Source organism: Stigmatopora argus, chromosome 10 (genome assembly GCF_051989625.1).
Source record: "Stigmatopora argus isolate UIUO_Sarg chromosome 10, RoL_Sarg_1.0, whole genome shotgun sequence".
NCBI lineage: Eukaryota > Metazoa > Chordata > Actinopteri > Syngnathiformes > Syngnathidae > Stigmatopora > Stigmatopora argus.
The window spans coordinates 12,323,561-12,350,217 of NC_135396.1; the positions used below are offsets into that span (position 1 = coordinate 12,323,561).

The following is a 26,657-nucleotide window of genomic DNA, read 5'->3' on the forward strand; positions in this document are numbered from 1 at the left end:
AGTGGAAAACGGAAAATATTTGTATATTTAAAGAGAACTGATTGTGATTTCTGACACTGGCAACAAATAATGGCTGAAATGTGATTGGTTAAATGCTTAAATATGAAAACACACATCTGGAAGCAGCGCAACCAGGGGGAAATCAGAAAGGAATCTGACACACGTTTGAATTATTTAATAAGTATTTATGGACATTCAGATATCTTTTAGGCCAGCAGAGAAGGCCTTGCAGGCCCCAACGGTCCACCACTGCTGCATAACATATTTTGGAAACCACCCTGAAGATTACTGGAACTGGTCTGCAAGAGGACTGGGAACTATTCAATGTACTGGAACATACTGTTTTCAATTAAATTTTAAACATGATTATGTCAAATTATAAGAGCCTTTAGTTTAATTTCTTATGTCTGAACACTCGCTGGGCTTTCTTCAGCTGGAGGTAAAACCAGTAGACCTGAGGCACCAGGATAGCCAAGTTACCAACATTACAGTGCCAAGGCAGATGGGAAGGCACTTTGTGCAGTGGGATGTCAAAATCCTGCCCATATTTCCAGTACATGTAAGGGAAAATCAAGATCCTGCAAATCATGAATGACACTAGTAGTAGGATGCTGTTGATCTTGTGCAACCTAGTGTTTGCCAGGCCAACCTGTATCCAACAAAGAAGAGGAAAGAATTCAGACTAAGACAAGAACAGGAAACTGATTGTTCTCAAAAACTCTCAGTTGAGCTTAAGTTAACCCATCACATCCATTGTGCCAAATGTCGTGGATCGGCGGCGTACCTGGACGATAATCTTTGAAATAGCGACAAAAGCGACGCTAAGTTCTGTTATGAATAAGCAACCGACGAAAAAATCTCCCAATCCTCGCCGAAAGAACTAAAAAAACATGCAAAAAACACACGTTTAAAACATAGACCAATAGATAGAGTGGTGCCTCTACATACAAATGCTTCAACTTGTGAATTTTTCAAGTTACAAAACACCTTGATTTATGAATTATTGTTCCAAAATACGATAATTTGTGCATGATACGAAACATAAATAGACACGAGGAGCGTCACATTGCCAAGTGGTGATTGGATATTTGAACTGAGGTGTTTTCGATTTGTTATTGTTTGGTTCAGTGTTGTGACATGATTTTAATTGCTTAATAAATAGTTTTCTTATAGTTTTGCTGTTTTTGCATACCGTATTTTCACGACTATATGGCGCATCGCATTTAAAGCCGCAGTGTCAGTAACGAGTGCTATTTCTGTATTTGACACACAAAAGACGCATCCCATTTTAAGGCGCACCTACTAGATGGTGCTGCGCTAAAGGGAATGTCAACAAAAGTCAGATCATTCAGCCAAACTTTATTAATAGATTACAAATCAGCTTTCTGACAACTCCATTCACTCCCAATATGATTAAACATGTTTTTTTTATTTTCTCTGAGGTTAAAGTATTAGTATTTTCGTGACACAACAATAGCATAATAACTCATGTTGAACAGGTGGGCATCTCACCAAAGTCGTCATTAATCGAGTCAGTAATTTCTGCCTTCCTGAAAGCTCGGGCCACAGTTGTAACTATGTGAGAGCTGTAGAGGATGGTGTACCCTATCGACTGATTTATTTTATTTTATCGTGATAACAATTTTAGTATTGGTCCATATATAAAGCGCACTGGATTATAAGGCGCCCTGTCTATTTTGGAGAAAATTTAAGACTTTTAAGTGCGCCTTATAGTCGTGAAAATATGGTACTTACATTTGCATACATGTTTGATTTTAAAAAATGGTATAATTTTAGCATTTTTAAAAGGTTTATAGTGGCTAGTATTAAAGATGATGGAACGGATTATGTTAAATCAATGTAAAATGCTGCTCTATTTTGGAAAAATCCAAGTTACGTAACAAGTTCTGGAAGCAATTTGTAATAATTCATAAGTAGAGGCACCACTGAATTGTGTTGCGACAAACTCAGATCTTACCACGCCAACAGGTAAGAAAATACCAAGCACTGCCAGGTGATGAAGGACAGTCAACCAATAGCTGGAGACGAAACCCTTGAGTGTATTCAAAGAGTGTCTGTTGTACATGGTATCGCCTCTGAGCCTGTGTGTATGGTAGTGGCTCATATATGAGGCATAAAGGTCGATGGCCGAATAGGGGTATCCAAACACCATAAAGCTGGTGAGCACCCAATGACTGAGGACGGTGAGAAGAATTTAGGAGAGTGATTTGACCATCGTACGAGTTTAAAAACAATGTCGAATGATATGAGTTGAGGTTACCTGTCTCTCATGACGTCCTTGCATGATGTCACTGTGATGATTCCAGCTGTGGTGGCCAGGGATGCGTGGACAGCATCGATCAGCCTGAAAAAAGCAATGACTACTTTAGCAAAAAATCCACACTATACTGTGTTTTCACTACAGTGGTACCTCGACCTACGATCAGCTCGTGGTACGACGAAAATTTCGATCGAATAATTCGCCCGCGATACGATCAAAATTTCGAGATGCGACCAAGCCAGGTGGCCATGACATGAGAGGCTGTTTATCATTGTAGCGCACTGTCTTTTTTTGCCGCATCTCTTTCGTCTAAACAGATATCTAAGCGCACTGAACGATTTATTCAGACGAGATTCGACCAGGAAACGCACAACGCGCATGTGCGGGCAAAAAGAGGGCTTTCTGGGTAATGAAGTATACTCGTGCACCACCCAATTTTAGTTATATTAAACACATTTTATTACTATTAAACCACTAGTTATGTGTTACTTTGTTAATAGATGGCGAATTAGAAGAAATAAAACATTTTTTCCAATCCAACATCCTGTTTTGGGTGTTTTTTCAGAGGGTTGGAACGAATTAATTTGTTTTTAGTTCATTTCAATGGGAAACGTCCGCTCGAGTAACGAAAAGCTCGACATACGATCTCAGTCCCGGAACGGATTAAGATCGTATATCGAGGTACCACTGTATTACACTTTCTGATTACTTTTTACTTTGGCTTACTACATGTAAGGCTGTTTTGGAGGATCTATTTTTTTCTGGTCAAAGCCTTAAACTGGCACATCATACAGACTAGATGTGTAATTACAACAACAAAACACGTAGGAAAATATATACTATCTATGTGTATTATGAATTATGGATTTAATAAAGTCTCTTTGTCCCAGTCCTTCAGGCATTTGTTATTGCAATTTTAATGTACAAAACCACTTGAAAATTAACGATCTGATCACATGCATTCTTTCATTGCGTTAAAATAATGTGTATTTGTCGGTAGGTTATTTATCCATCATTTAGTCTGTAGCCAGGAAGCCTGTGAACTTTACGATCTTCTATTGTCTGTTTTAGAAAAACAAGTTTTTTACTTGACCTGTTTTATTACCTGGGCAGGGAGGGGACCCCTAAGGAATGTTTGCTTTGACGCTGGTTGTTAAAACCCGTGAGCACAGATTGCATTTTTTTGTTCTCAACCCTTCTCCTTTTTGGTAAACTTTTTATACATTGCACACCTTTGTTACACCCACTGGCCAATAGGCTCATTTTTTTGCATTTATCTTCTGTCTCCTAATTTTTTTTTAAAGAACTAGCAAATAAAATACTTTAAAAAAAATCCTTGTTTATTGCAGCACACACAAAAAAATCCATCTTTTGCAGTGTCTTGATAAATGTATACACAATTATTGAATTCTTTTTTTTTTCATTAGGAAATAGCATTTGAGGGGTACACTAAAATTATTTAGCAATTTTAAAACTTAATCTATTAAGATTTTCTCTCGGAGCAAGTCAATGCACTCCAGAACTGCATGTTATATTATTTCAAAAGTGGATTATTTCACATTTTAAGTGGTGGCTGGTCTCAAATATCGTGCAGTTCTGGAATGGGAAGTGATTTTGCAACCGTTGTTTACGAATAAAACATGTTAACAAATAAAACAGGTAAACCGAGAGAGCCCACCCCAGTTGATTATGATAGGTGGGCAACAGCAACATTGACTGTACTCAATATATAATGCATGCCTCAAGTTAAAGAAATATCTTTTTAAAAAAGCGTGCATGAATTGACGGTAGTGAAATCGAGCATGAAGTGACTGACTGACCTTTCACTGACTATCAACACATCTGCGTCACTCCAGCGTGTGAAAGTCAACTTGAGCACTTTTTTGAAGCCGACATAAAGTCCAGCAAATGTGAGGGCTCCACAAGCCAACGTTTTAAGCATAATGGTCGATGGCTTCGACAATCTTGGACTCACAAACAATACAACGAGCGTTTGCAACAGTGTTGCGGCTTGAGATGGTAAACGCGTGTGACGTAGGAGGGACAGGAACCACATGTCAATTTTCACAATAAAAGGCGACAAATATTAACACTTAAAATACGTAAATGGAAATTACAACAATCTTCTACACGGTAACGTTGGAGAAGAAGTTAGATACAAACATACAAAACAGACAAAATTTAAAACTGTGAGAATCAAAGAGCCACACCTTACATCAGAAGATGCATAAAAAATCCAATCTGCCAAATTGTTTTGAAATATGTTTCTGTTTTTAATGGGCCCTGGTGAATTTGAGTGTTTTAAGAGAGAATAAAAATAAGAGAAAACATCAAACGAGGCAAAAAGCCACAGTATATATACAAAATATGATAAGAAGCAAAGAGCCGCATTCGGCTCGAGAGCCGCATGTTCGCCACCCATTCTACAGATTCATTCAGAGAGTAACTTAAAGAAAATGGCCAAATTTTGTCACACAGAAGAGTAGGGAGACAAATATTCGCTCATCTCATCTCATGTTCTAAACCGCTTTATCCTCATTAGGGTCGCAGGGGGTGCTGGACCCTATCCCAGCTGACTGAGGCAGGGACACCCTGAATCGGTGGTCAGCTGATAGCAGGACAACCATGCACATAGCAAAGGGCAATTTAGAGTGTCCAATCAGCCTACATGCATGATTTTGGAATGATTATTGTGTACAAGCAAGGAAATAAACCAGAAGTAGAATATTGTTAAATTGATATATTTACACCATTAAAACAAATTTTAAAGAACAGTGACATAAAAAAGTCAAGAAAGAAAATACCAATCAAGAAACCATTAAATCATCAAACTGCATTTTTATAACATAAAACCTAATGTCACAATTTCTCCAGAAATTGCATTTCCTACCTTTTCTCTCTCAAATCTAATCTTTCCAGTGATTGCACAGATTTAGAACAATCATAAATAAAAGGTGTTACATTCAAGTCAGCATTAGATTGTGACATTCCTTTTTATCAGAAAGTGCACTGTGTGCTTGTTGTAACAGAAAAACAAACCAGCAGTGCTTATAAAGGTTTACAGCATTAATAAGTGCAGGCCTCTGTTATTTTTTTTTCCTTTAAGAATAGATTGTGCGTATCCAAAAACTTTAGGGGCCAAAAGGTATGTTCAGTTTTGCGTTAATTGACTTTCCTATGTTTATTGTATGTTCTCTTAGCTTTCTTCACCAGGAGGTAAAGCCAGTAAATCTGTGGCGCGAGGACAGTGAGGTTACCCGCATTGCAGTGCCAAGGTAAAGTGAAGGGCACTCTGTGGAGCGGTATGCCCACCTGCCGCCCATACTTCCAGTACATAAAGGGAAATATCAGGATCCGGCAAACAAAAAACGTCAAGAGGAGTAAGATGCCGTTGATTGTGTGCAGCTTAGTGTGGTCAAGGTCCATCTAGATCCCAAAAAAGGAAGGGTAGACCCGGTCAGATTGTCAAAATACAACTCAATTCAGTAGATACATTTGGATTATACAGTAATACCTCGTTTATGGCGGTTAATAGGTAACAAAACCAATAAGTGAAGTGGGTTTCGGGCTAAAGATCTCACCTCTAAAAAAACGTCCCTACATTGGGGTTACTCACTAAAATTCGGGTTGGCTTGGGCCTAAAATGTCAATCATTACTTCGGGTTCGGGTCGGGTTTCTCTCTGGCTGAAAAAAATATATACTAAAACGATGTGTGGTCTTGTCTTGCTGACTAAAAATAAATAAATGAATGTTTATAAAAATATATATTAGAAGGATATGTGGATGGATGCTAAACTAAAGAATACTTGTTATAAAATAAATAATTTGGTATAACATTTGATATACGGTACGTATATGTATTTGATAAAACAGCGAAGGTGCTGTAATGTTTGGCCGGATATTTTGGCCGATCTTACCTCTAAGTGTTTTAATGGTGTCTATTTACTATTATTTGATGTTTTAAAACCCTTTCTGTACTATTATTACTACTGTGCTCACCCACAAAAATGATATAAACTCCTCTTGTAGCAAATGTGTTGTGTACCTGAATGAGGACTTTTGCCATGCAGAGAAAAGGTGTGCTGAATTCTGCGATGAAAAAGCACCCGAGGAAGAAATCACCCAGTCCTCTTCGGAGAAACTGACAAAGCAATTTCAGAAATAAACTGGCTTGAGTGTCTAAGACAAAGAGTTCAATCCTGTGTTCCAAACATTAAATTCCTACCAGACCGATGGGCATGAAAACCAGAACCAGGATCAAATGATGGAGGATGAGCAACCAATCCTTGGAGAAGAAAGCCTTCAGTGTTTGTTGACTATGGCTGTTGTACATGCCGTGTTGACTTCGGCGCCTCTGAATATAGTAGTGACTCAGGTACATGGCAATGAGATCAGTGGCCATATAAGAAGAGCCAAATAACATGAAGTTATTGACCAGCCAGTGACTGGACAGGGCGAGAGGAATTTGATTAGTGTACAATACAATAGATTTCCACAGACATCATTAGATTGAAGTCACAACAGTGTCTTATAACTGTATTTTCTGGACTATATGTATGTCAAAAAAATGTCTTCTCACTTTGGCTGGTCCTGTGACTGATACTCACGTGCGGCATTTGTCCTGTTAAAAATCTGGAATTGGACATGCGCTTAACTCATCTCATTTTATTTTCTGAACCGCTTTATCCTCATTAGGATTGTGGGGGGTGCTGGAGCCTATCCCAGCTGTCTCCGGGGCACAGGCGGGGGACACCCTGAATCGGTGGCCAACCAACCGCAGGGCACAAGGAGACGGACAACCATGCACACTCACACCCATTCCTAGGGGCAATTTAGAGTGTCCAATCAGCCTACCATGCATGTTTTTGGAATGTGGGAGGAAACCGGAGTACCCGGAGGAAATCCATGCAGGCCTGGGGAGAATATGCAAACTCCACACAGATGGATATGACCTGGATTTGAACCCAGGACCCCAGAGCTGCGAGGTCGATGCGCTAACCACTCGCTCACCTGGATCGCCCTGCGCTTAACTCATTCGCAAATATTGATTTTTTTTAAATTAATTAATTAATCAATTAAATATATATCTATATCCTCACTAGGGTCACGGGGGTGCTGGAGCCTATCCCAGCTGACTCCAGGACAGAGGCGAGGGACACCCTGAATTGATGGCCAGCCAATCACAGGTCACAAGGAGACAAATAACCATTCCCGGTCACACTCATAACTAGGGGTAATTTAGAGTGTCCGATCAACCTACTATGAATCTTTTTGGAATGTGGGGGGAAACCAGAGTACCTGGAGAAAACCCACGCAGGTCCGGGGAGAACATGCAAACTCCACACAGGTGGATTGACCTGGATTTGACCCCAGAGCAGTGAGGCCGACATGCTAACCACTCAAGATGCCAGGCCGCCCCACTATTCAAATTAGATAGAAAAAAGACGTGGATATACTCTTTCCCCTTAAATCGCAACTCCATATCAGCATATTTTCAAAATCAGTGGACATTCTTATATATTGTACAGTTTTGACAAAAAAAATTGAGGTTGGGCCACTTTGGCGCAGATGAGACCAGGTTGAAAATGGGCGAGTTGCAAAACACCTTGGAGGGCACAACTTTTTCACTGCATTGGAGTAACCAGGAAATGTAATGTGGATACGGCAAAGCTGGTACAGCTCGAGTAATGATACTGTTGATGAGCTAAATATTATCCAACACTATGGGTAAAAAGCTTTCTGCATGAAATGAAAGTTGAAGAAAGGAGACAAAGTGGCCATTATATAACTGAAGTGCTGTAACCTTGATGCTAAAATCACTCTTACACTGAAATTAGGCGCATTGGCAGGCGTTGAAAATCGTTTCGACACTAAGTTTTGCAACTATTCACTTCTTTTGAATGGCTCCTTTGTTGCTTAAGTAATACTAGTGAGTCAGTAACTGTCTACTTGACAAAGAAATATGTTAGCGGATATATTTTACCCCAAAAATGCTTATTCATGCCTATTTTTTATATGTGCGCCACTGGCAAAATGCAAACTGCAAGACCCGCGATGCCCAATTTAGATTTGTGGGGGATAATTCAGAATTTTTTAGTGTGATTTACAATACAAATAAACGCAATGCAGATAAATACTATTTACTTAAGGCAGTGTTTCCCAACCACTGTGCCGCGGGAAGTCATACAATGTAATATTTAGAGAGAAAAATTCATGTGCATTTAATGGGATTAAAATTGAACTCTTACAAGTACAAGATTCAAATTGTGAAAGTCATTTTGTTGCTTATTTTTCTCTAACATGAACCGAAAGTTGTTTGGTTTCAACTTTTGCCGACGTAAAGTCTGTGTGAGCACATTTTTTTTTTTGCATAATATTAGGAGATTTAAGTCATATTTGGAGAAAAGTCATAAAATTATGCGATTAAAAAGATTAGATTACTTATTTTAGCCGGAAGTTGTTCAGGGTCCACCGACATCATTTTTTGGTGATATTAGGTCAGTGTGAAAAATTAGATTTTGGAATCATTTTGGAGGTTTATGTGAAAAAACTTTGATGACAATAACTATTGTTAATATAGGCAACATAGTTTTAAATGGAAAGATTTTCAGATGGTGGTGTCCCTTGAGATTTTTCCAATGCAAAAAGTGTGCTGCAGCTCAAAGAAGGTTGGAAAACAGTGATTTAAGGCACAGGTTAACCTGAACTTGTGTGCAATGGAACCTTCTAAATCGACTACAAGCATTGCATTAGGATTACGGTTCTAATTTCTGGCTTTTCTAAAACCGTCTTTTAAGTAATTAAGCCCTTTTTTGGCCATAAGAGTTCACTTATTGTTGTTTCTAACCCAGAGAATCAGGTTCAACCAGTACTTGTTTAACTTGAATACAAGAGGGGAGTATTATTCCTCTTTTTGTCACATAGTATTCAGTCTTTTACATTTGCCATTTAAAAAAATCGAGTATTTGTTTGCTGTTTAATGCGACTGAGGAGGTTCCATTGAATTATATTCATATCATATTACCTTCAATTACCTGTCAGTCATGACATTCTGGCAGGATGACACGATTGTAATCCCAGTTGCAGTAGAAATGGTGGCATGGATAGACGAAACAATCCTGGAATGAGTTATCCTAAAGTCAAATTCATTTCTGATAACACTTAGTTTAGGCACGACATGACTATCGGCAAAATCGTTTTTATTTTTTAATTTACAAGTTAATCCTTACTCACAACCAATATTTGATCATGTTGCCACGAATGTGAACTGATTGCAATCACTGAGCAAGGAGTCTTCGAGGGACACCTGCTGCAGGGATTTTATTTTTTTTTATTTTTAAGTACGACTGACCTTTCGCTGACGGTCACTACGTCCGCGTCGTCCCAGTGTCTGAAAGCCAACTTGAGTAGTTTTCCTAGCCCGTAAAAAAGGCCAGGGAACACCACGGCACCACTTACCCAGGCAGTAAGCATGATGTGCGGCCGCCGAGTCGCGCTTTCAGCCCATGCGACCGACCCTAGGAGCGAAACTGACACATAGACTTTTTCACAAGCCTAAAAGATTCATACACATGCTGGTTGCTAAGACACGGCAGCCGCAGTTCCGCCATATTGGAGGTGGCAACAGACTGTAAGCAATGTTGTGAAACTGCCTTCGAAAATCACCAACGATTCTTTTTCCACTTGCAATATTACGTCAATAGTCTAGGCGAGTCTACAATAGGGATGTCTATGGCATAAATCCTTAATCTGTACGTACTTCCGTGTATTTTTTTTAAAACCTTTTTTTTGTTGACGTCTGCATACAAACAACAATTACTGTTATTGCAGAGATTTAAAAAACAATTTTGCAGAGATTTAAAAAACAATATTGCAGAGATTTAAAAAACAATAACACAGTAGTGTTATGCAGTGATTTAAAAAAATCCAATAAAGTTTAATTGTGATAAGATACAGCTACCCGTGGTGCATTTGCAAAATCGGCCTTAAATGTTGGTTATTTATAATTATAGTGCTCTTTCAACACATTTAAAGTATTCCATTTTCTTCAAACAAATTGAGAGGAGGCAAAACAATATTTTCCAGAACACAATTAAAAATCCTGACTGCTGAGTACAAAGATTATTCTCACTTCTCACACACTTGTTTTTCTAGTGTATTAAAAAACAAAATGTTTAACCATTTTCTAGTTTATTTGCATTGTTGATTCTTTAATACTAGCTTTCAAATAAAAAAAAATCCAGTTTTATCACCCATCATCCCCATGTTTACTGCAGAAAAAATTCTAATTTCAGAGGCATACAGGACAATCTGAATAATAATCAAGTTATATGCCGTTAATTCAGGGTTGTTCCTTTTCATTTGTGGCACAGCCATGTTGCCAAGATAAATAAAAAGGTGAAAACAATGTATTTATTGAATTTTATTCATATATATATATTCATATACTGTACCATATTTACTCATTTTAAACAGCCACTTTTGAAAAGTGACACAATACAATATTCTTTATCCATAAACACTTTTTCCCCTCCTTTCTTTTTTAGAACCTAGTAAATAAACCAAATGAAAACAGTTATGGGTCATCTTCAGCACCATTGAATTGTACATTCTCTATATTGCATCAGGATATAAAAATATACAGGTTTATTTTTTTCTTCTTTAAAACATTCTTTCCTTGTTGTTCAATGGCATGAAACAGGAGTGGAAGACCTCAAGGACTGATGAGGACTTAAGCTTTACTTTAATCAATATTAATGACGCCACATCATATGTCAAGTCACTCACTCATTCACAACATTTTGTAAATATCGGAAGCAACCACATAAAAACCTCACCCAGTTCACCTAGACGTACGGCGTTCACAGTGCCACTGACCTCGCGGCGATGGAGAAAAAAATAAATGAAAATGATGCTCATAAAGTTGAGTTTCAGTGCAGCGGAAGTGGCCAGTGGACTGCAAACGTCATGACGAGTCTTGTTCCGGTCACGCAATGAGGACGGCTTATCTGAAGTCCAAAATAGCTGTCATAGCGATGTGCTAAGGAGTTTTCATTTTCCAACCTCAAATAACAAAAAAAAATACTCAAGCGCAGAAAGGTGTCAAACACCTTTACGTCATTTGAGGCAATCAAGAAAAAGTGAAGGCGTAGTCAGGAGTCGAGCTTGTGGTGCATAGAGAGACTTGGGGAGATGGAGGTGTAAGGGTCCTCGGGTGGGTGGGATTATTGCCCTGTGTCCGTCTAACACATACACAAACCCACGTGCACAGTAGACACTCACACGCACACACACACACACACACACGCACACACCTCTACCCTGGATGAAAACGTCGGTGAGAGAGTACAAACGAGTCGGGCGAAAGCAGGGCTGGTGATGGATGGCGTTCTCGCGCCCTTTTTATCCCGCCATCGGTGGAGATGCAGCTTCCGCCTCAGTGGAGGCCGGTCACCCTCGTTTTCCATCCGACCGTTTATCGAGAGAATGCCGCCGCGGCTCGTCGTTGTTCGCCAGGCTTCACATGCGCGAGGAAGAAGCCAGTTCGTAGAACAAGACGTAGCCGTCGCTGCTTCGTACTTGGCTGGAGGACATTGGCGTTACTCTGGAGAGGGACAAAAGTTAGCGGTTCACATAGCGTAGAGACATAAAGGTTACTGTGAATAAATGGCTGGAAAAAAATCCCTTTTTTCAACTGCACTTAACCTTTTCATGCAGAAAGTAGAATTTTTTTTCCAAACATCACTAGGCACTCATTTATGTCATTGGCTGTATTTGACAGTTCCAAATGTTCAAAATATCTATGTATATTGTGACCACACATATCTTAAATCTTTGGCTGACATTGACAGCAACAGATGTCCAATCCTGTATTTTTTTCAAACCTCACAAGGAACTCATTTATTGGATGCACTTGACAGCCCTAAATGTCTAAAATATGTATGTATAAATATTTGGCTGACATTCACAGCAAAATATGTCCAATCCATTAAAAAAACGATAAATGATTGGAAAAATATTCCACATTTTAAAATGTCATGCTAAAAATTGGACACAAGATGGCAGCAACTGCCGATGAGATCTGAAATGACATTCCCATCCGTTTGTTTCCTCATATATAGGCGACTATTTTCATTGTTAATACAAAATGTAAAACTTTTTGCGTGGTCTAAGAGCACGGTTTCAACATACCTGGAGTCATTGAAGGTGTACCATTCTCCTGATGAAGGGTTGCGACAGTAGGCTGTGTAGTGACCCCCCATTGTGGTGCCTGAGTGGTTGGACACTGCATACAGGTTGTACACTGCATTTACTAAAAGACAATAGGGGGGAAAAAGAGCAAAATATAATTTAACAGGATTATGAACCTTGAACTATTTTTTTACAAACTTACTGCTGTTTTCAGAGGCGAATTCTCGGAGGTCTAGATCCTTCATAGGGAAATTGACAAATGTTGACAGTTTGCTGGTTCTTCTTGCTTCCGAGAAGCGTTTGAGGTCTGCACAGCAAAGGGTTAAGGTGCAAATTTTCACATTAACAACACCCACACAAAACATGAGCCATCTTTGGATTGACAAGCTGTGGAAACACTGAGGCGATACATTAGAAGCGAATCACGAGCTGGTAACCCAGGAACGGTCAAATTTCCATGGTTAGTTACTACAAACCGGTGATGGGCAAAAAAAATCAAGCCCGTGCCTGCCTTTAGGAGTACATCTGTATGACATCTTTTGCTCGTTGCGCACTCTTCTGGGCATCTCCATCCTCAGGCGCTTTACCAGCTTCTTGGACCACAGAATAAATGACAAAGATGACACATTTTCAAAAGCAGAAAGGATACGTAGAACTAAAATCTTGGGGAACTTCTGTACAGTGAACTTCTTGGTGCATCTCCTTCTTGCTTTGCACTTGTAGCATGTCTGTGGAGACGAGACAACCAAACAGTGCGATTGAATACAGTGACACCTCGACATACGAGTGCCCCGACATATGAGCAAATTGAGATACGAGTAAAATTTCGGGCAAATATTTTTCTTGAGATACGAGACAAATTTTGATATACGAGCATACAGCAGACGCGAGAGGCATCTCATAAGAACATCATGGGCACTGTCTTTCTGGTCGCAACTCTCTCGTGTAATGTCTCTACGAGCACTGGGCGGAGCGTTGCATTTTTTCAGTGTTTTTTTTCCTCGTTAGTCAGTGTGAATGGCGGAGCGATCGCTAATACGAGAGGAGTATATACTACATCTCGTCGGCAAGTAGTCGTGCGTTATCCTATTGTGAGGACATTTGTGTGCATCATTTTCAGAATATTTTGAAGGGAAGACAAAAGCAAACAACCCCCGATAGGTTGCGCCTGAAAGTCAGGGTGGAGGCGGGGCAAATAGAGCCAACCCGGGAGAAGAAATGTATAAAAATTTAAAAGAAAATTAGAATTAAGTTTAGTGTAAGGTTAGATTAAATTTACTTTTGAGTGTGTCTGCATCGTAATCCAAGTTCATTTAAATTTGTTTATGTTATGTTACGAGCGCGATGCCGTGCAAAAAGTCCCGCCACCCTCTGTCCCTCTCTCTCTCCCCTCCACGAAATCCGTCTAATTTTAGTACTATTAAACACATTTCAGTACTATTAAACCACTAGTTATTTGTTACTTTGTTAATAGATGGCAAATTAGAACAAATAAAAATGTTTTTCCAATCCAATATCCTGTTTTTGGTGTTTTTTTCAGATGGTTGGAACAAATTTATTTGTTTTTAGTTCATTCCTATGGGAAACGCTCATTTGAGTTACGAGTAAATCGACATACGAGCTCGGTACCGGAACGAATTAAGCTTGTATCTCGAGGTATCACTGTATTGCCGTTCGTGAAAGCCCTGCTCACTAGCGGTGAGGACGTTGTGCACGAAAACTTACTGGCTTCTCATCGCCATCGAGCACATCTTCTTTGGTGAAGAGCCGCATGCAGTCCATGAGGCTCACCTCACCGTAGCCCTTCTGAACACAAACATTGAAACATTCACATTCACGTGCACGGACAGACAACGCATGTACTTACACAATCCCAATCCAGAAGGGAAAACACATGTTTTTAAATCTTATTTATTATTTTGAAATTATCTCTCTCTGTACTGGTCAACAAATTAACTTCAGCCTGGAGCTTTGGGATCGAGTGGTAAAATTCATCAGAATGCTAGCAGAAACTGGGAGCGTTTTAATTTGCCAATTAATGACAATAGTGTGCGTGTTTATGGAGGAGTAAGGTAAGACACAAGATTTTTTTAAAAAGCATGCGTGTTTTAGTATTGAGTGTCCAAACCTTGGCAATAGGCAGCGAGAGATCCCAGAAAGGGTCAAAGACAGTCGAGCAGAAACCACAGTGGCTGCAGGTCAGAGAACTCTTGAGCTGCCCAACAAACACGTCTGAAACACAAAAGATTAAGACATGTCAGCCTCATCAGTACAGAGACTTAAAGAAAACTGTTTAGTTGCACTAACCAACAATTTTACTGTCTTCCCTCTCCAGGTATTTATTCCACATCTTCTTCCCTTTCTCTTCATCCCTGGAAATAGAGAATGCAATGGATCTGTTGGAATACATAATAATGTTATCAAGTCTAACAATTTAGCTACTTTAATTCAGCACAAGAAGTTCGAGCCTCAGTGAACCACAGCATTGATGTTTTTATAAAATTACACTCTACTTTAAATGTTGTTGTTTAATCGATGAACAACCTCGGGTTAATCTTATATGGAGAGAAGAGAAAGGGTTTTTCAAAGTGGAACTCCGTGGCTATCGCCAACCGCTTACACCTTTGGACGATGACATTTATACAGACTGAATGAAAAGAGGGGCACTTAAAAGTAGTTTTGAAGACAGCGAAAGGGAATTTGCAGGGATTAACACTGACCCTTAAACAAGTCGTTAGATAACGTATAATAATATCCAAAAAGAATTGGGGCATTAATCTGATGTGGGTGTTAATGTAGGTCAGGAACCTGCCCTTCTCTTAAATGTCGACTGCTCGATATATATGTCATCATTTTTTACAATTCACAAAAACACATTTAATCAATGAACCTATTTATTAAATACATCTTATTTTAAAGTTGTTAAATTGTGGTTTGTGACTCCCCATTCAATTTGAGACTGAAGTAAAAGCCCATACTAGAGGGTCATTTCAGAATTGGAGTATGTTTTGGCTTCTTGGGGAAAAAAGTCCTTGCTTTTCGGGGTTTCTGCTACCTATTCATCAATAAAAGGTACTAAATGATCAAATGGTTAATAAACTCATCTAAAAGTACAATAGCTTTTTTTTTAAAAAATGATGTATATATATACACACACACACACACCTTCGACTGATCATGCTATATTTAATATTGATAATATTTGGCATCATCAAATAAACAGTTTTGCAAATCCCTACTAATGTTAGCTTTTTTTGTGAGTACAATCTAGCTGTTTATATCGCAATTACTGCTGATCCAGAGAATGAATTTACCATTGGATTCATTGAGCACTTTTTTTAGGACACTTATAGACGCATTAGATTGCATTACTCCAAGAATCCACACTAGATGGTAAGCTACTATAGTATCCACAGCTGCCCTGGGGCAACCTGCCAAAAGCGAGGCTGCCACTCTTTGCCATTGGCCCTGCTGACCATCAACAACGCATAACTATTGCATAGGCCATTAGGTTGTCTTGGCCCACTTATAGGTCTTTTATTTTTTTCACTCTGACTGCCAACAACTTATGCTGTGTTTTTTAGGCTATAGTTATCCAAACCATTGTTAATATGCTACATTATCAGATTCTTATGACTGTTGTTCCCTACTTTCCTATTACTTTAACTGTTAAAGTAAATTATATGTTAAAGTTTAACATATAATGTTGCATAACGTATACTCCAGTGGAACGTATATACAGTACTCCCTCGATTATCGCATCTTCAAATTTCGCAAATTCACATTTTTTTCTGCTATTCATTATTTAAAAAAAAAGTTCATAAAAACGTGAAAATCCACGCTGAAACTCGTAAGCGGAAGCCAATTTTGCTACTAGGACTCAGCACTGAAGAAAACAAAAGTTATAATAGGGGTGACCCTACTTTGCCATTTTTCAATTATCGCGGCCATGTCTGGTCTACATTGACCTGTGTTATTCGAGGGATTACTGTATAATTTTTCTCTTTAATTGTGCATTCTTTGACTCGTGAGAGTTATACTCCGAAAAATACACTAAATTGTCCACCCTACTGCAATGACTAATATTTATACATTATTTTCAAATTATTCACAAAGATTGAATTTTCATGTTTAAATGAAGAACAAAAACGAGAAAACCAATGTACATAATTCAGGATACTTACGGTAGGTGATCAAAATCTTCGACGGTGCCTCTTGGCCTGATTGTTACTCTGTTGACTTCATTGTGCAGGCCATCCAAGAGGAAACGCAGGAACTCTTGAGCATCCTGTTGGCTGGAGAAGACATTCTCTTGTCTTCACTTGCTTTTCATTTCAAATCAATTAGCCAATCATCAAAAAGGTGCAACCAGGCTTACTTGTATCCCACAAATCTGGGCGCGTATCTCTGGATCTGAGTTTTGAATTCTGACGGGCTTACAGCTTCGCTGCTGGTTGACGACCACATGGTTTGGATCAGCTTGGCAAATTCTACCAACCAGAGCAAAAAATCAGTCAGAAAGCCATTGCAAATGACAAAAAGAGAGGTCACGTGTGGGAATTTATGCTCAGACAATCTTTCACCTTCCATGAGAGCTGTGTTAGTGCGACTGTTGTTGTTAAGGTCTCTTCGGTGCGAGTTGTGCAGGCAGTAGTCTCGCAGGCTGTGTGTGTTGCTGAGACACTGCAGGATACTATTCATGAAACACTGAAAAGAAAGCAAAACAAACTGTTGAATTCCCTATATTTGTTGCTATGCTACTGGAAACTACTGAGTGTGCTATCAGGAAATGTTTTTGATGAATATTTTTTAAAAAAAGAGTAACTCCAGCTTCAGATTACCACAAAACCAGAATGTGGTGAAAAATGGGTCAATAATATATGGCATTCTTTGCAATATATTTTTATCCAACATGGCATGGTTTTAAAAAAAAGTATTCTTTTTTTATTTTTTATTATTATTATTTTTTCTAAATGGACCTTGTGTATCAACAAAGTTTTTCTGGCAGAACGGTCAGATAGTAAAACACCTACCAGAATGCACTCTGAATGAAAAACATTGTGTCATTAAATACGTGATAAACTGCGGTTGTGTAAATAGATACATTCAATAAATCAGTAGTCGCAGAGAACTGCATTCCATTATCATTTTAGTTCTTATTTATTGTCTTTGCGACATAACACAACGAGATAAGATTTACTCATGTGATCAAAAGGTTTATCAGGGAAATGCAGTTGTGTTATACAGCACAATTTTGCTGTAGTCACATGTACAAACACACTTTGGCAGGATCAGGTGAGTAAAAAGGAAAGAGAGATCCATAGTCCAGAGTTCACACTTCTCTACTGAGATTATGAAGTACTACAAGGTGAAACACGCAACTATTTATTTTAAAGGGGGACTTTCCAATATTTGTGACAATTAAATGCACAATTTAGGCCGAAATGGGAGTGTGCCCTGGTTGAAGTGTGTTATCTATATATTCTTCTAAAGTTAAATGCAATCCCGTTTGCAAGTTAAATCACTCTGCAAATGGTAGGTCCTGTAATTGGCCATGCTGTGATGCCATAATATGTCATATTGTACGTGCCAGTATGTATGTAAGATTATTTTAAAAATAAATAAATAAAAACTTGGCTTCCACTTTAAGAACCCCAATGAAGCCTGTTGAATAGCAAACTCCAAGACTAACTTGTTATACTCTGGCATGGACAGATGTCAAAAAATCGGTAGAAAAAAACCCAATATTTGCAAGTCTTAATGGCGTTACGTGTTGTACTCACAGTGTTTCCTAGGTTTTTCAGCCCCACCAGTCCCTGGGCACTTTTTGAGTTCTGGAAGACAGACACATTATTTCGATGAAACCCTGATGAAAAGTTCAAAAACACTATAAATATGTTTTAGTAAGCTGTAATAATATAATTAAGTCCTGACATACAAAAGGCATTTTTCTGCAACAAATAAGTAAACTATTTTCTAAAGTACACAGCTCTGGGGTTCTGGGTCCATCTGTGTGGAGTTTGCATGTTCTCCCTGTGCCTACGTGGGTTTCTTCTGGGTACTCTGGTTTCCTCCCACATTCCAAATGATCATTTCTAAATGTCCATATTGACTTCAAGTTTCGTCTTCGAATACCAAAACCAGCGTTCCTACAGGTTTAATCAATTGAAAACGAAGACATTTTAATAACACTGAAAATATAATGTATTATCTATTATTACATATGGGGGCCATTTTAATGTATGTTGCAAACAATAAGCAATTCCTATAATGTCAGAACTTTTCTCAATCCCATGAAATGCTACACATTGTTACGTCCACGGGGGGGACGTCGAGGCGAGGTACGAGGAATTGGGACCCAATCGCGGGGAAACAGGTGAGGACGAGAGAAATAGTGCTCATAGCCAAAACTTTAATAAATTAGGCGGGATCTTACAAAATAATAAAGACTTAGGAAACGAAACTCAAACCCAAACCGGACTAGGGAAACACGAGGTAACGTGGGTACATGACAAGGGAATTTAGGCAGACGATCCGACAATGACATTATAATCAGTGGGGTTTAAATAGACACAACAGGGACTAATTTTGCATCACACGGAGCTGAGCGAGCACAATGGCAAGGCAGGAGGGACAAACAAGTGTAGGGTAAAGCCAAAGGGAAAAACAATAGCAGGCTACTCCTAACACACATTTTAAAATGTAATTTAAAACCAAAGTCCTATGCCTTTTTATCTCTTTTTCAATACTTTTCCAACATTGATATATTGCATGCATTTTTATTAGTCAGTCCTCCTTTTACTAGCTCCTCATTTCAAAACCAGTTTACATTTATTTGTTGTGCATGTAATAGTATGAGGCAACTAAGAAGGTTCTAAGTCGTGATCCCACTCTGAGGAAAAGAATAACAATGTGTTTTACGCCCATGTATTTGAATAATGGTGTAGTATCAATGTTCCCTGTGAATGACAGGCCACCATTTAAAGGTGTAATCTGCCTTTCACTCAAAAGTCTGCAGAGCTAGTCTGCAGCTCCAGGTGACTGATGAGTAATATATCTTCCTGACTACCAGGAAAAAAAAAAGTTGTCCAATCACATTTATTTTGAAATTCCCCAATCTATGTGAAGTACAGTAATACCTCGACATGCGAGTGCCCTGACATACGAGCAATTTGAGATACGAGTAAAGTTTTGAGCAAATATTTATCTTGAGATACGAGACAAATTTTGATATACGAGCATACAGCGGACACGAGAGGCTGCTCATAAGAACATCATGGGCACTGTCTTTCTGGTCGCAACTGGAGCATTGCTTTTTTCAGTGTTTTTTCCCCGGGGCAAATAACCCAGGAGAAGAAAGGTATAAAAATTTAAAACAAAATTAGAACTAAGTTTAGTGCAAGGTTAGATTAAATTTATTTTTGAGTGTGTCTGCATCGTAATCCAAGTTCATTTAAATTTGTTTGTTATGTTACGAGCGTGTCAGGTGTGTCGCGGGAAATTACAAGAAGTCATACATCGTAATAATCCAAGAGATAAATCTAAATATTAAGAGATTAAAAACCGAACTATTACGAGGTTAAAATTGAAATATGAAATCATAGATTGTACTATAACAAGATTCAAATCATAATATTATGAGATTAAAGTCATTTTGTTGCTTATTTTTATGTAAAGTAAACCGGAACTTTTGTCGACGTTAACTCTGTGTGAGCACAAAACGGCTCTTCTCGTAATGTTGAAGTAATATTGGGAGGAAATAAAGTTGTAATATTACATGATTTAAGTCAACTTCCTGTTTTTATGGTACATGACCTAGAAATTGTTTGGTTTCAGGGGCATCAATTTATGCTGACGTTAAGTCTCTGTGAGCACATTACTTTTTGCGTAATGTTGGGAGAAAGTCTAAAAATTAAAACAAGGTTAAAAACATTGCATTCATTATTTAAGAATAAAACTTTGATGAGAACGACTTTATAATGTTAATACAGGCGACATAGTTTTAAATTAGAAGATTTTCAGCGAGTGGTGTGCCTTGAGATTTTTTCAATGCAAAAAGGGTGCCGCAGCTAAAAAAAAGGTTGGGAAACACTGCTCTACAGAGGACAAATTTGAACTACTGGCAGTCAGGAGGATATGAAATGGATGACTTGATTGGTGTTGTAGAATTGACATTCAACCCAACTCCTGCACATTGTCAGTCTAATCCAAATTCAGGTTCATTTGTGTGAAATTAACATAGCATCTGATACCGCGACTTAACGGTGTTGACAGATTGAAAAAAAGGTCCAAATTGAAAAAACTTGTCACATACTGCTGTTAATATTCCATTACATAATCCGAATGGTTATATAATTGAATGGCTATAAGAACTAACACATTGTCAGGTGGTGGATTAGGAATGTATCTCGATTTAAGAGGCAAAGCTTGTATATAACTCAGCAACATATCCTTGTACATCACTTTCTTAGTAGGAGTACACGAATCACCTTAGAATCCCATTGTCAAGACAGACATTTTCCTCAAACATTTGTGACAACAGAGCGCCATCATGATAAAACACAGTGCTCTATTAACACGTGTACACACACGCAGTATGCCGCGCTGTGTTGAGTGAGCCATTGCCGGATTCTGCCTCTATTAGTCGGCTTGCTATTGGCTGGTCCTAAGCCTGACTGACGTCACAGCGATGAAAACAACTTCCCAGCTCTGTTTCTGTAGCAACGCTATTCTTATCTTTTTTTTTAAGGATGCGGCAGTAGAGGACATTACAGTGAGAGGGCTGAGAGTTGCGTGAGTGTGTGTGACTCATTTTGTGATTTACAGGTCATCAATCAAACAACTTGAAGTCTTATTGGCTTAAACCAGGACTTCATGGTCAAAATATTCAGGTTTTTTGAGTACCATATATCTCTTACAATACTTTGACGCACACCATCGAGGATGTTTATTTTATGTTACTATTTTTGGTAAGATTTACTCAGTTGCATACGATGTGACTGTCAGTATTGTTCAAGGTGAAAAATTGCTGCAGTTTTCACTAACATTATTAATATAAAATGCCTGTCAATTTATGTGACGCACTGTGACACCAAACAAAATGTAATTACACTTCTATCCATTTCCTAAGCCCCATGTCAGAAAGGATTTGAACATGAATGTGAATTGCTGGCTGGCGCTCTGATCCCAGCCAGAAGCATGACCATAATGACAGCTAATTCCGTTATGCAAATGCTGCCGTACTTCTCATATGTAAGCAGTTTAAAGTATCAATGGTGTGTGGATTTTAGTTGTACACATGCACTTTGGCTGTGGTAGTGAGCTATTTGATCAGCTAAAATACAAAAACACCGAATTACTTTACCATCATGCAAATATACCGTTATTCATGACTATATGGTGCATCGCATTTAAAGGCGCAGTGTCAGTAACAAGTGCGATTTCTGTATTTGACACACACACAGGATGCACCGCTTTTAAAGACGCAACCGGGCACGGCAAAACATACACCAGCTTAAACATACGGACACACGCTAAAAACACGTTTTAAAAAAGGCAACGGAAGCAAAACTGAGTTCGGTTGTACTTTATTTAGCCATTTTACAATGTACTCACGTCATCATCACCCACAAATCCATCAAAGTCCTCATTTTCTGTGTCCGAATTGAACAATTGTCCAAATAAGTCATCGAAAACGCTGAGTTTTATACGTTCGTCCAGGCAGCCACAATCCATTCGCAAATAGTAGCTAGCGTAACTAGCCCGGCGCTGCCTGCCACCTTTCGTAAAGATGTGTTGATGTCTTTTTAGTGCGCCTTATAGTCGTGAAAATACGGTAATATATATTTGAACATAATGTGGCAAGTCACGCGATCAATATCTACTGTTTCCATGAGTATTTGGTTGGTTAATACAAGTTTATAAATGGTGAATGCGGTGGAGTTTAGGGGTGTGCGCGCGCTAAACTTGGTATATTGTAGTACGCTGACCAATTGTACTAACTCTTCTTCTTAACGCCATCTTTTATTGTATTTTCATTAGCTTTTAGAGCCATAAAATTACTTGTTTGTACAAAACAATGACTAATTGCTGAAATTAGTCTTGCTACTGCAACCAAGAAATTTCCCGAATACGGGATGAAATAAAGTTCTTACCTAACCTAAATCCATTTTTTTCCAGTGAAGGCACAACCAAAATAAGGCGCACTGGTTTTTTAAGGCATATTGTACATAAATACAAAAAAAAAGTACTTTTAAGCGCAACTAATAGTTAAAAAATAAATAAAACACAGCATAAATTAAACAACATCTCTAATAAACTCTCAACCTTACAGTATCCCAATTGAACAACTCTGAAAGTAGAGGGCACACCTAGATCGCCCTTTTCGGACAAACCATATACAAAGAGACGTTACAGGGTTAATCAAATAAAATTTGTGACATTTTAGAAGACAAGTATGAACAGAATTCAATGCCACATCTGGGGTAAATTTTGCAGGCAATCTCATAATAAAAAAATAACTCCTAACATACCAAAACATCTCTCAAACACAATTTCCTGTGATACAGCACAAGTTTCAATTTAATACATTTAACACCCACCTAACTGAATTCTAAGACTAAGTTATACATGTGTGTATAAGTATATATATGTCAGCAACACGCTTATTTATTTATATATTTATTCATGTATTTATTTACTAACTTACTTATTACCTATCAATTTATGTCTAAAATGCCTTTCCTATTTCTGCATCCTCACCCTCTTGCTGCTGTGACAACGAAATTTCCCGAATACGGGATGAATAGTTATCCAATCCAATCCAATTATGCCTCTGATGCAACCACACCTTTGTAATTAACTTGAGATGCTATGTTCACACTGCAAGTCAATTCCAATGTCTTCACCCCTATGCGACGTAGTTTTTAATGCAGTGTGTAAAATCCTTTTTTTTTTTCAAAATCTGAAAAAAAAATCAAGATATCTGACACGTCTGCAGTATGAGAGCTCCGTATGAATGCCCCATCAATATCATCAAAGGTTAAAGACATCACTGTTTGAACAAACAGATGGAAATTAGCAATGGTAGACACAGTAGAAAACAAATTTTCCTTCATGATTGCGAACAAGAAATGAGCTTAAAAAAACAGCTCCTATTAGTATGTATCATCCTGAACAAAACAGAAATGTTATCCTGTAGCTCACTATTAGTGATTGCATTAGATTATTATTTAATTTGTATGCACCATGCCATTTATGTATACATTGTAAAGTGCTTTATGTTGTATATTCTGCCAAACTTTCTTGCTTGTTGAAAGCAGAAATGCGTACAAAGTGATAAGATGGATCAAACACTTACATTCCAGATGCTTCATGTGAGCAAGTAGATGTACATTATGCATACTGTAAACTAAAGCGTTGGCCCAAAGGGAAAACTAGAATGAATGTTTCATTCATAAAGATCATAAAATGCCCTAGGCTGCTGCTGAACTACTTGAGAAACACTGCTTCTTTTAGTCTAAAAGCATGGAGTACAGAACAAGAGCCATCCCTGGAATCAGGTTGAACTCCTTGTTCTTAAAGCGGAAATAAGGCAAATATCAAATGACCCTTGGCAAGTACTCAATCATGTGAGTAGAATCAGATAATCTACCCAACCATTGAACTGACTTAATTTAAAGATTGAGATCTGCTAGAGCAGGGGTCGGGAACCTTTTTGACAGAGAGAGCCATAAAAAAAATCATATTTTCTAATGTTATTTGTTGAGAGCCATTCTCAGAATTGAAAAGTAAAAATACATGAACATGTGTGATTTTTTTTGTCATTTCACCACTTTTAAAGTACAAAAAGTCTGAATTCTTTTGACAACATTATTATACTGTTTCTAATAAATTATTATAAATGACATCATGCATGCAGAAGAGTAATGAAACACCAAATTATGATTAAAGTGGTGGTAGAGGTACTGTCAACACCACAGTGACGCCCTATTAGTGCGTTCAGGACTCAACTCTATCACCAGTGATTTCCATATTTTACTTCACAGGTTAGTGGAGAGCCATATGCACCCATGGAAAGAGCCACATATGGCTCCCGAGCCATAGGTTCCCTACCCCTGTGCTAGAGGGTGATTTTGACATGTATAAACACATATATACATCCGGATTCTCCAATATCCTCACAAATCTCAAAACCATGCATGGTAGGCTGGTTGAACACTCTAAATCACATGTGTCAAAGTGGCGGCCCGGGGGCCAAATCTGGCCCGCCGCATCATTTTGTGTGGCCCGGGAAAGTAAATCATGAGTGCCGACTTTCTGTTTTAGGATCAAATTAAAATGAAGAGGATAGACGTATATTAAATTTCCTGATTTTCCCCCTTTTAAATCAATAATTGTAATTTTTTAATCAATTTTTTCTGTGTTTTTAGTTTAAAAATCATTTTGTAAAATCTAAAAACATAAAAAAAGCTAAAATAAACATTGTTTTAGATCTATAAAAAACTGAATATTCAGGGCTTTTAATCCAGTTTTTTTAATCCATTTATTAAATATATTTTTTAATACTATATCTAAAATGGTCCGGCCCACGTGAACCCAGGACCCCAGAGCTGTGAGGCCGACGCGCTAAGAACTCATCCCACGGTCGAATAAAGATTCAAATTAATAGTACCAATTGAAATAATTGATGACAATATATCATTTAAAATTCTTGTGGCACCAGTCCTGAAATGTGACACTTTTGAGCTCTATTTTCACATTTTGATCAGCAGGTAAAGTACATTAGAAGCGATTAGTCACATTCCTCAGTCCACCTGGTAGTGCTGACCACCAACTGCAAATTTGCTGGCGAACCAGCATGAGAGTGAGCAAAAGAACAGTCTGTTCCGACCTGCCTCTCTCTTGGCAGACCATTCATCAACAATATCTCTTTCCCTCTGAGACTGCTTATGTTGCTCGGGTTGAGGCCCCACCACCATGTGTGTACAAGTAACACTTGTCTCAGAGTGTGTTGCCAAGGCAAAAGTGAGACCACGTTACCATGAACAAGAACTCTTTTCAGAGAAAGTATCATTTTCTTCCTCTGGAGGGATGAAATCAGTCGTTATGTGTTGTCGTTTCAGGATCATATAACTTAAAGCTCAGCTCACCTGTCTCAGACATGTACAGTATTAGATGTAAGAAAATTATTATTTTACTGGATGAAAATGGCTGGCTTTCGATGTATGTCGCCTTGAATGCTAACGTTTGGTTGCCCTTAACGGAGACCATGTTTTTGCACTATAATTCAGTAATGTTGATTTCATTGAGTCATTTGTCTTCTCTTATTCTTCTGTGTATTTAAATGCTCCTGAAAATATTACAATGTTTTCCTTTATTACTTGTTAAATCCCATGACAGTCCAAGTGCTCTCAGCATTGTGCATATTTTATTCCAAGACAGCATGTAGCATGTATACCATTTTCATGTATTTATCGTTACAGTTTTACACTTCCTTGCTATTTTTATTACGGCGGCAGGTGCTGTATATCAAAGTTGCTACTTTGCATACTTTTACAATATTTTTTTTTCTGCACATTGTACTGTCATATAGTATACCCCACTCGTGAAATCAGCATGTATAAGCATATTGGTGGATTTTTTAACAGAATATTGTCAGACATTTGGAGAACTTAATTTGAATTTTTTTTTTGACCAGATAGTTTTTCTATGCCATGTCAAGCAAAGCTACTTTTTCTGGTTTTCAAATGTGTTCTGTGTACCTAAAATGAAATTAAGATTTTTGACAGACCATCCTGTCACATTTTGAGAACATTAGTTGAGTTCTATTTATAATTGTACAGTAAGTAAGATGTATAAATACTTATTCAAACAGTGTATGTATGGTAAGAATGAATTTTATAGTATTGTTACAATAAGCGACATACAGGTTTTGACAGTGCAACTGATGGTGTTTGACTTTTATTTTGAATGATCTTTTGGAATTGTTTGAGTCAAGACCTCAAACTGTGTATTCATTATTTTTAAAAAAAATCATATAATCAGTACACGAATAGCGGTAATAGAATTGCTGAAACTCAAGAATAGGAAATGTGTGCAGTGTAGCCACCACGGTTGGCGTTTCACGAGATTTGCTGCACATGGACTGACACAAACAGAGTACACACCCTCATGTAGGTGCAC

The 26,657-nt window shown here is 38.1% G+C and overlaps 3 protein-coding genes across 6 annotated transcripts in view; all 3 read right to left on the reverse strand.

Annotated features, from left to right (window-relative positions):
* Positions 1–160: 160 nt before the first annotated feature.
* Positions 161–4,469, reverse strand: LOC144083564 (TLC domain-containing protein 3A-like). The gene is made up of 5 exons (XM_077611526.1): positions 4,102–4,469; positions 2,282–2,365; positions 1,979–2,195; positions 785–880; positions 161–649 (listed from the first exon to the last, which is right to left on the reverse strand). The coding sequence occupies exons 1-5, from the start codon at positions 4,335–4,337 to the stop codon at positions 389–391; spliced, it is 894 nt and encodes a 297-aa protein (XP_077467652.1). The 5' UTR covers positions 4,338–4,469; the 3' UTR covers positions 161–388.
* Positions 4,470–5,006: 537 nt separating this feature from the next.
* Positions 5,007–9,862, reverse strand: LOC144083979 (TLC domain-containing protein 3A-like). Its single transcript, XM_077612214.1, has 5 exons — positions 9,634–9,862; positions 9,317–9,400; positions 6,508–6,727; positions 6,328–6,423; positions 5,007–5,707 (listed from the first exon to the last, which is right to left on the reverse strand). The coding sequence occupies exons 1-5, from the start codon at positions 9,753–9,755 to the stop codon at positions 5,444–5,446; spliced, it is 786 nt and encodes a 261-aa protein (XP_077468340.1). The 5' UTR covers positions 9,756–9,862; the 3' UTR covers positions 5,007–5,443.
* Positions 9,863–10,688: 826 nt separating this feature from the next.
* usp2a (ubiquitin specific peptidase 2a) overlaps positions 10,689–26,657 on the reverse strand; it is a 38,615-nt gene continuing 22,646 nt past the window's right edge. For 2 of the 4 annotated variants that reach the window (XM_077611330.1, XM_077611332.1), the window contains 11 exons: positions 18,257–18,307; positions 17,057–17,180; positions 16,852–16,963; positions 16,658–16,768; positions 14,781–14,869; positions 14,602–14,705; positions 14,199–14,279; positions 13,123–13,201; positions 12,676–12,780; positions 12,474–12,594; positions 10,689–11,886 (listed from right to left, as the gene is read on the reverse strand). In XM_077611330.1, coding sequence (XP_077467456.1) covers positions 11,802–11,886; positions 12,474–12,594; positions 12,676–12,780; positions 13,123–13,201; positions 14,199–14,279; positions 14,602–14,705; positions 14,781–14,869; positions 16,658–16,768; positions 16,852–16,963; positions 17,057–17,180; positions 18,257–18,307 — 1,062 coding nt within the window. In that variant the 3' untranslated portion in view covers positions 10,689–11,801. The remainder of the gene's footprint in view (positions 11,887–12,473; positions 12,595–12,675; positions 12,781–13,122; positions 13,202–14,198; positions 14,280–14,601; positions 14,706–14,780; positions 14,870–16,657; positions 16,769–16,851; positions 16,964–17,056; positions 17,181–18,256; positions 18,308–26,657) is intronic. The other 2 variants (XM_077611331.1, XM_077611333.1) reach the window with 1 other exon arrangement.

Coding starts and splice junctions, on each gene's coding strand:
- LOC144083564 (XM_077611526.1), bottom strand. CDS start 4,337: ATGTGGTTCCTGTCCCTCCTACGTCACACGCGTTTACCATCTCAAGCC. Junction 2,366..4,101: donor GTGTTGATAGTCAGTGAAAG/GTCAGTCAGTCA, acceptor TGCTTTTTTCAG/GCTGATCGATGCTGTCCACG. Junction 650..784: donor TTTCAAAGATTATCGTCCAG/GTACGCCGCCGA, acceptor TGTTGGATACAG/GTTGGCCTGGCAAACACTAG.
- LOC144083979 (XM_077612214.1), bottom strand. CDS start 9,755: ATGCTTACTGCCTGGGTAAGTGGTGCCGTGGTGTTCCCTGGCCTTTTT. Junction 9,401..9,633: donor GTAGTGACCGTCAGCGAAAG/GTCAGTCGTACT, acceptor AACTCATTCCAG/GATTGTTTCGTCTATCCATG. Junction 6,424..6,507: donor TTTTCATGCCCATCGGTCTG/GTAGGAATTTAA, acceptor TTGCTTTGTCAG/TTTCTCCGAAGAGGACTGGG.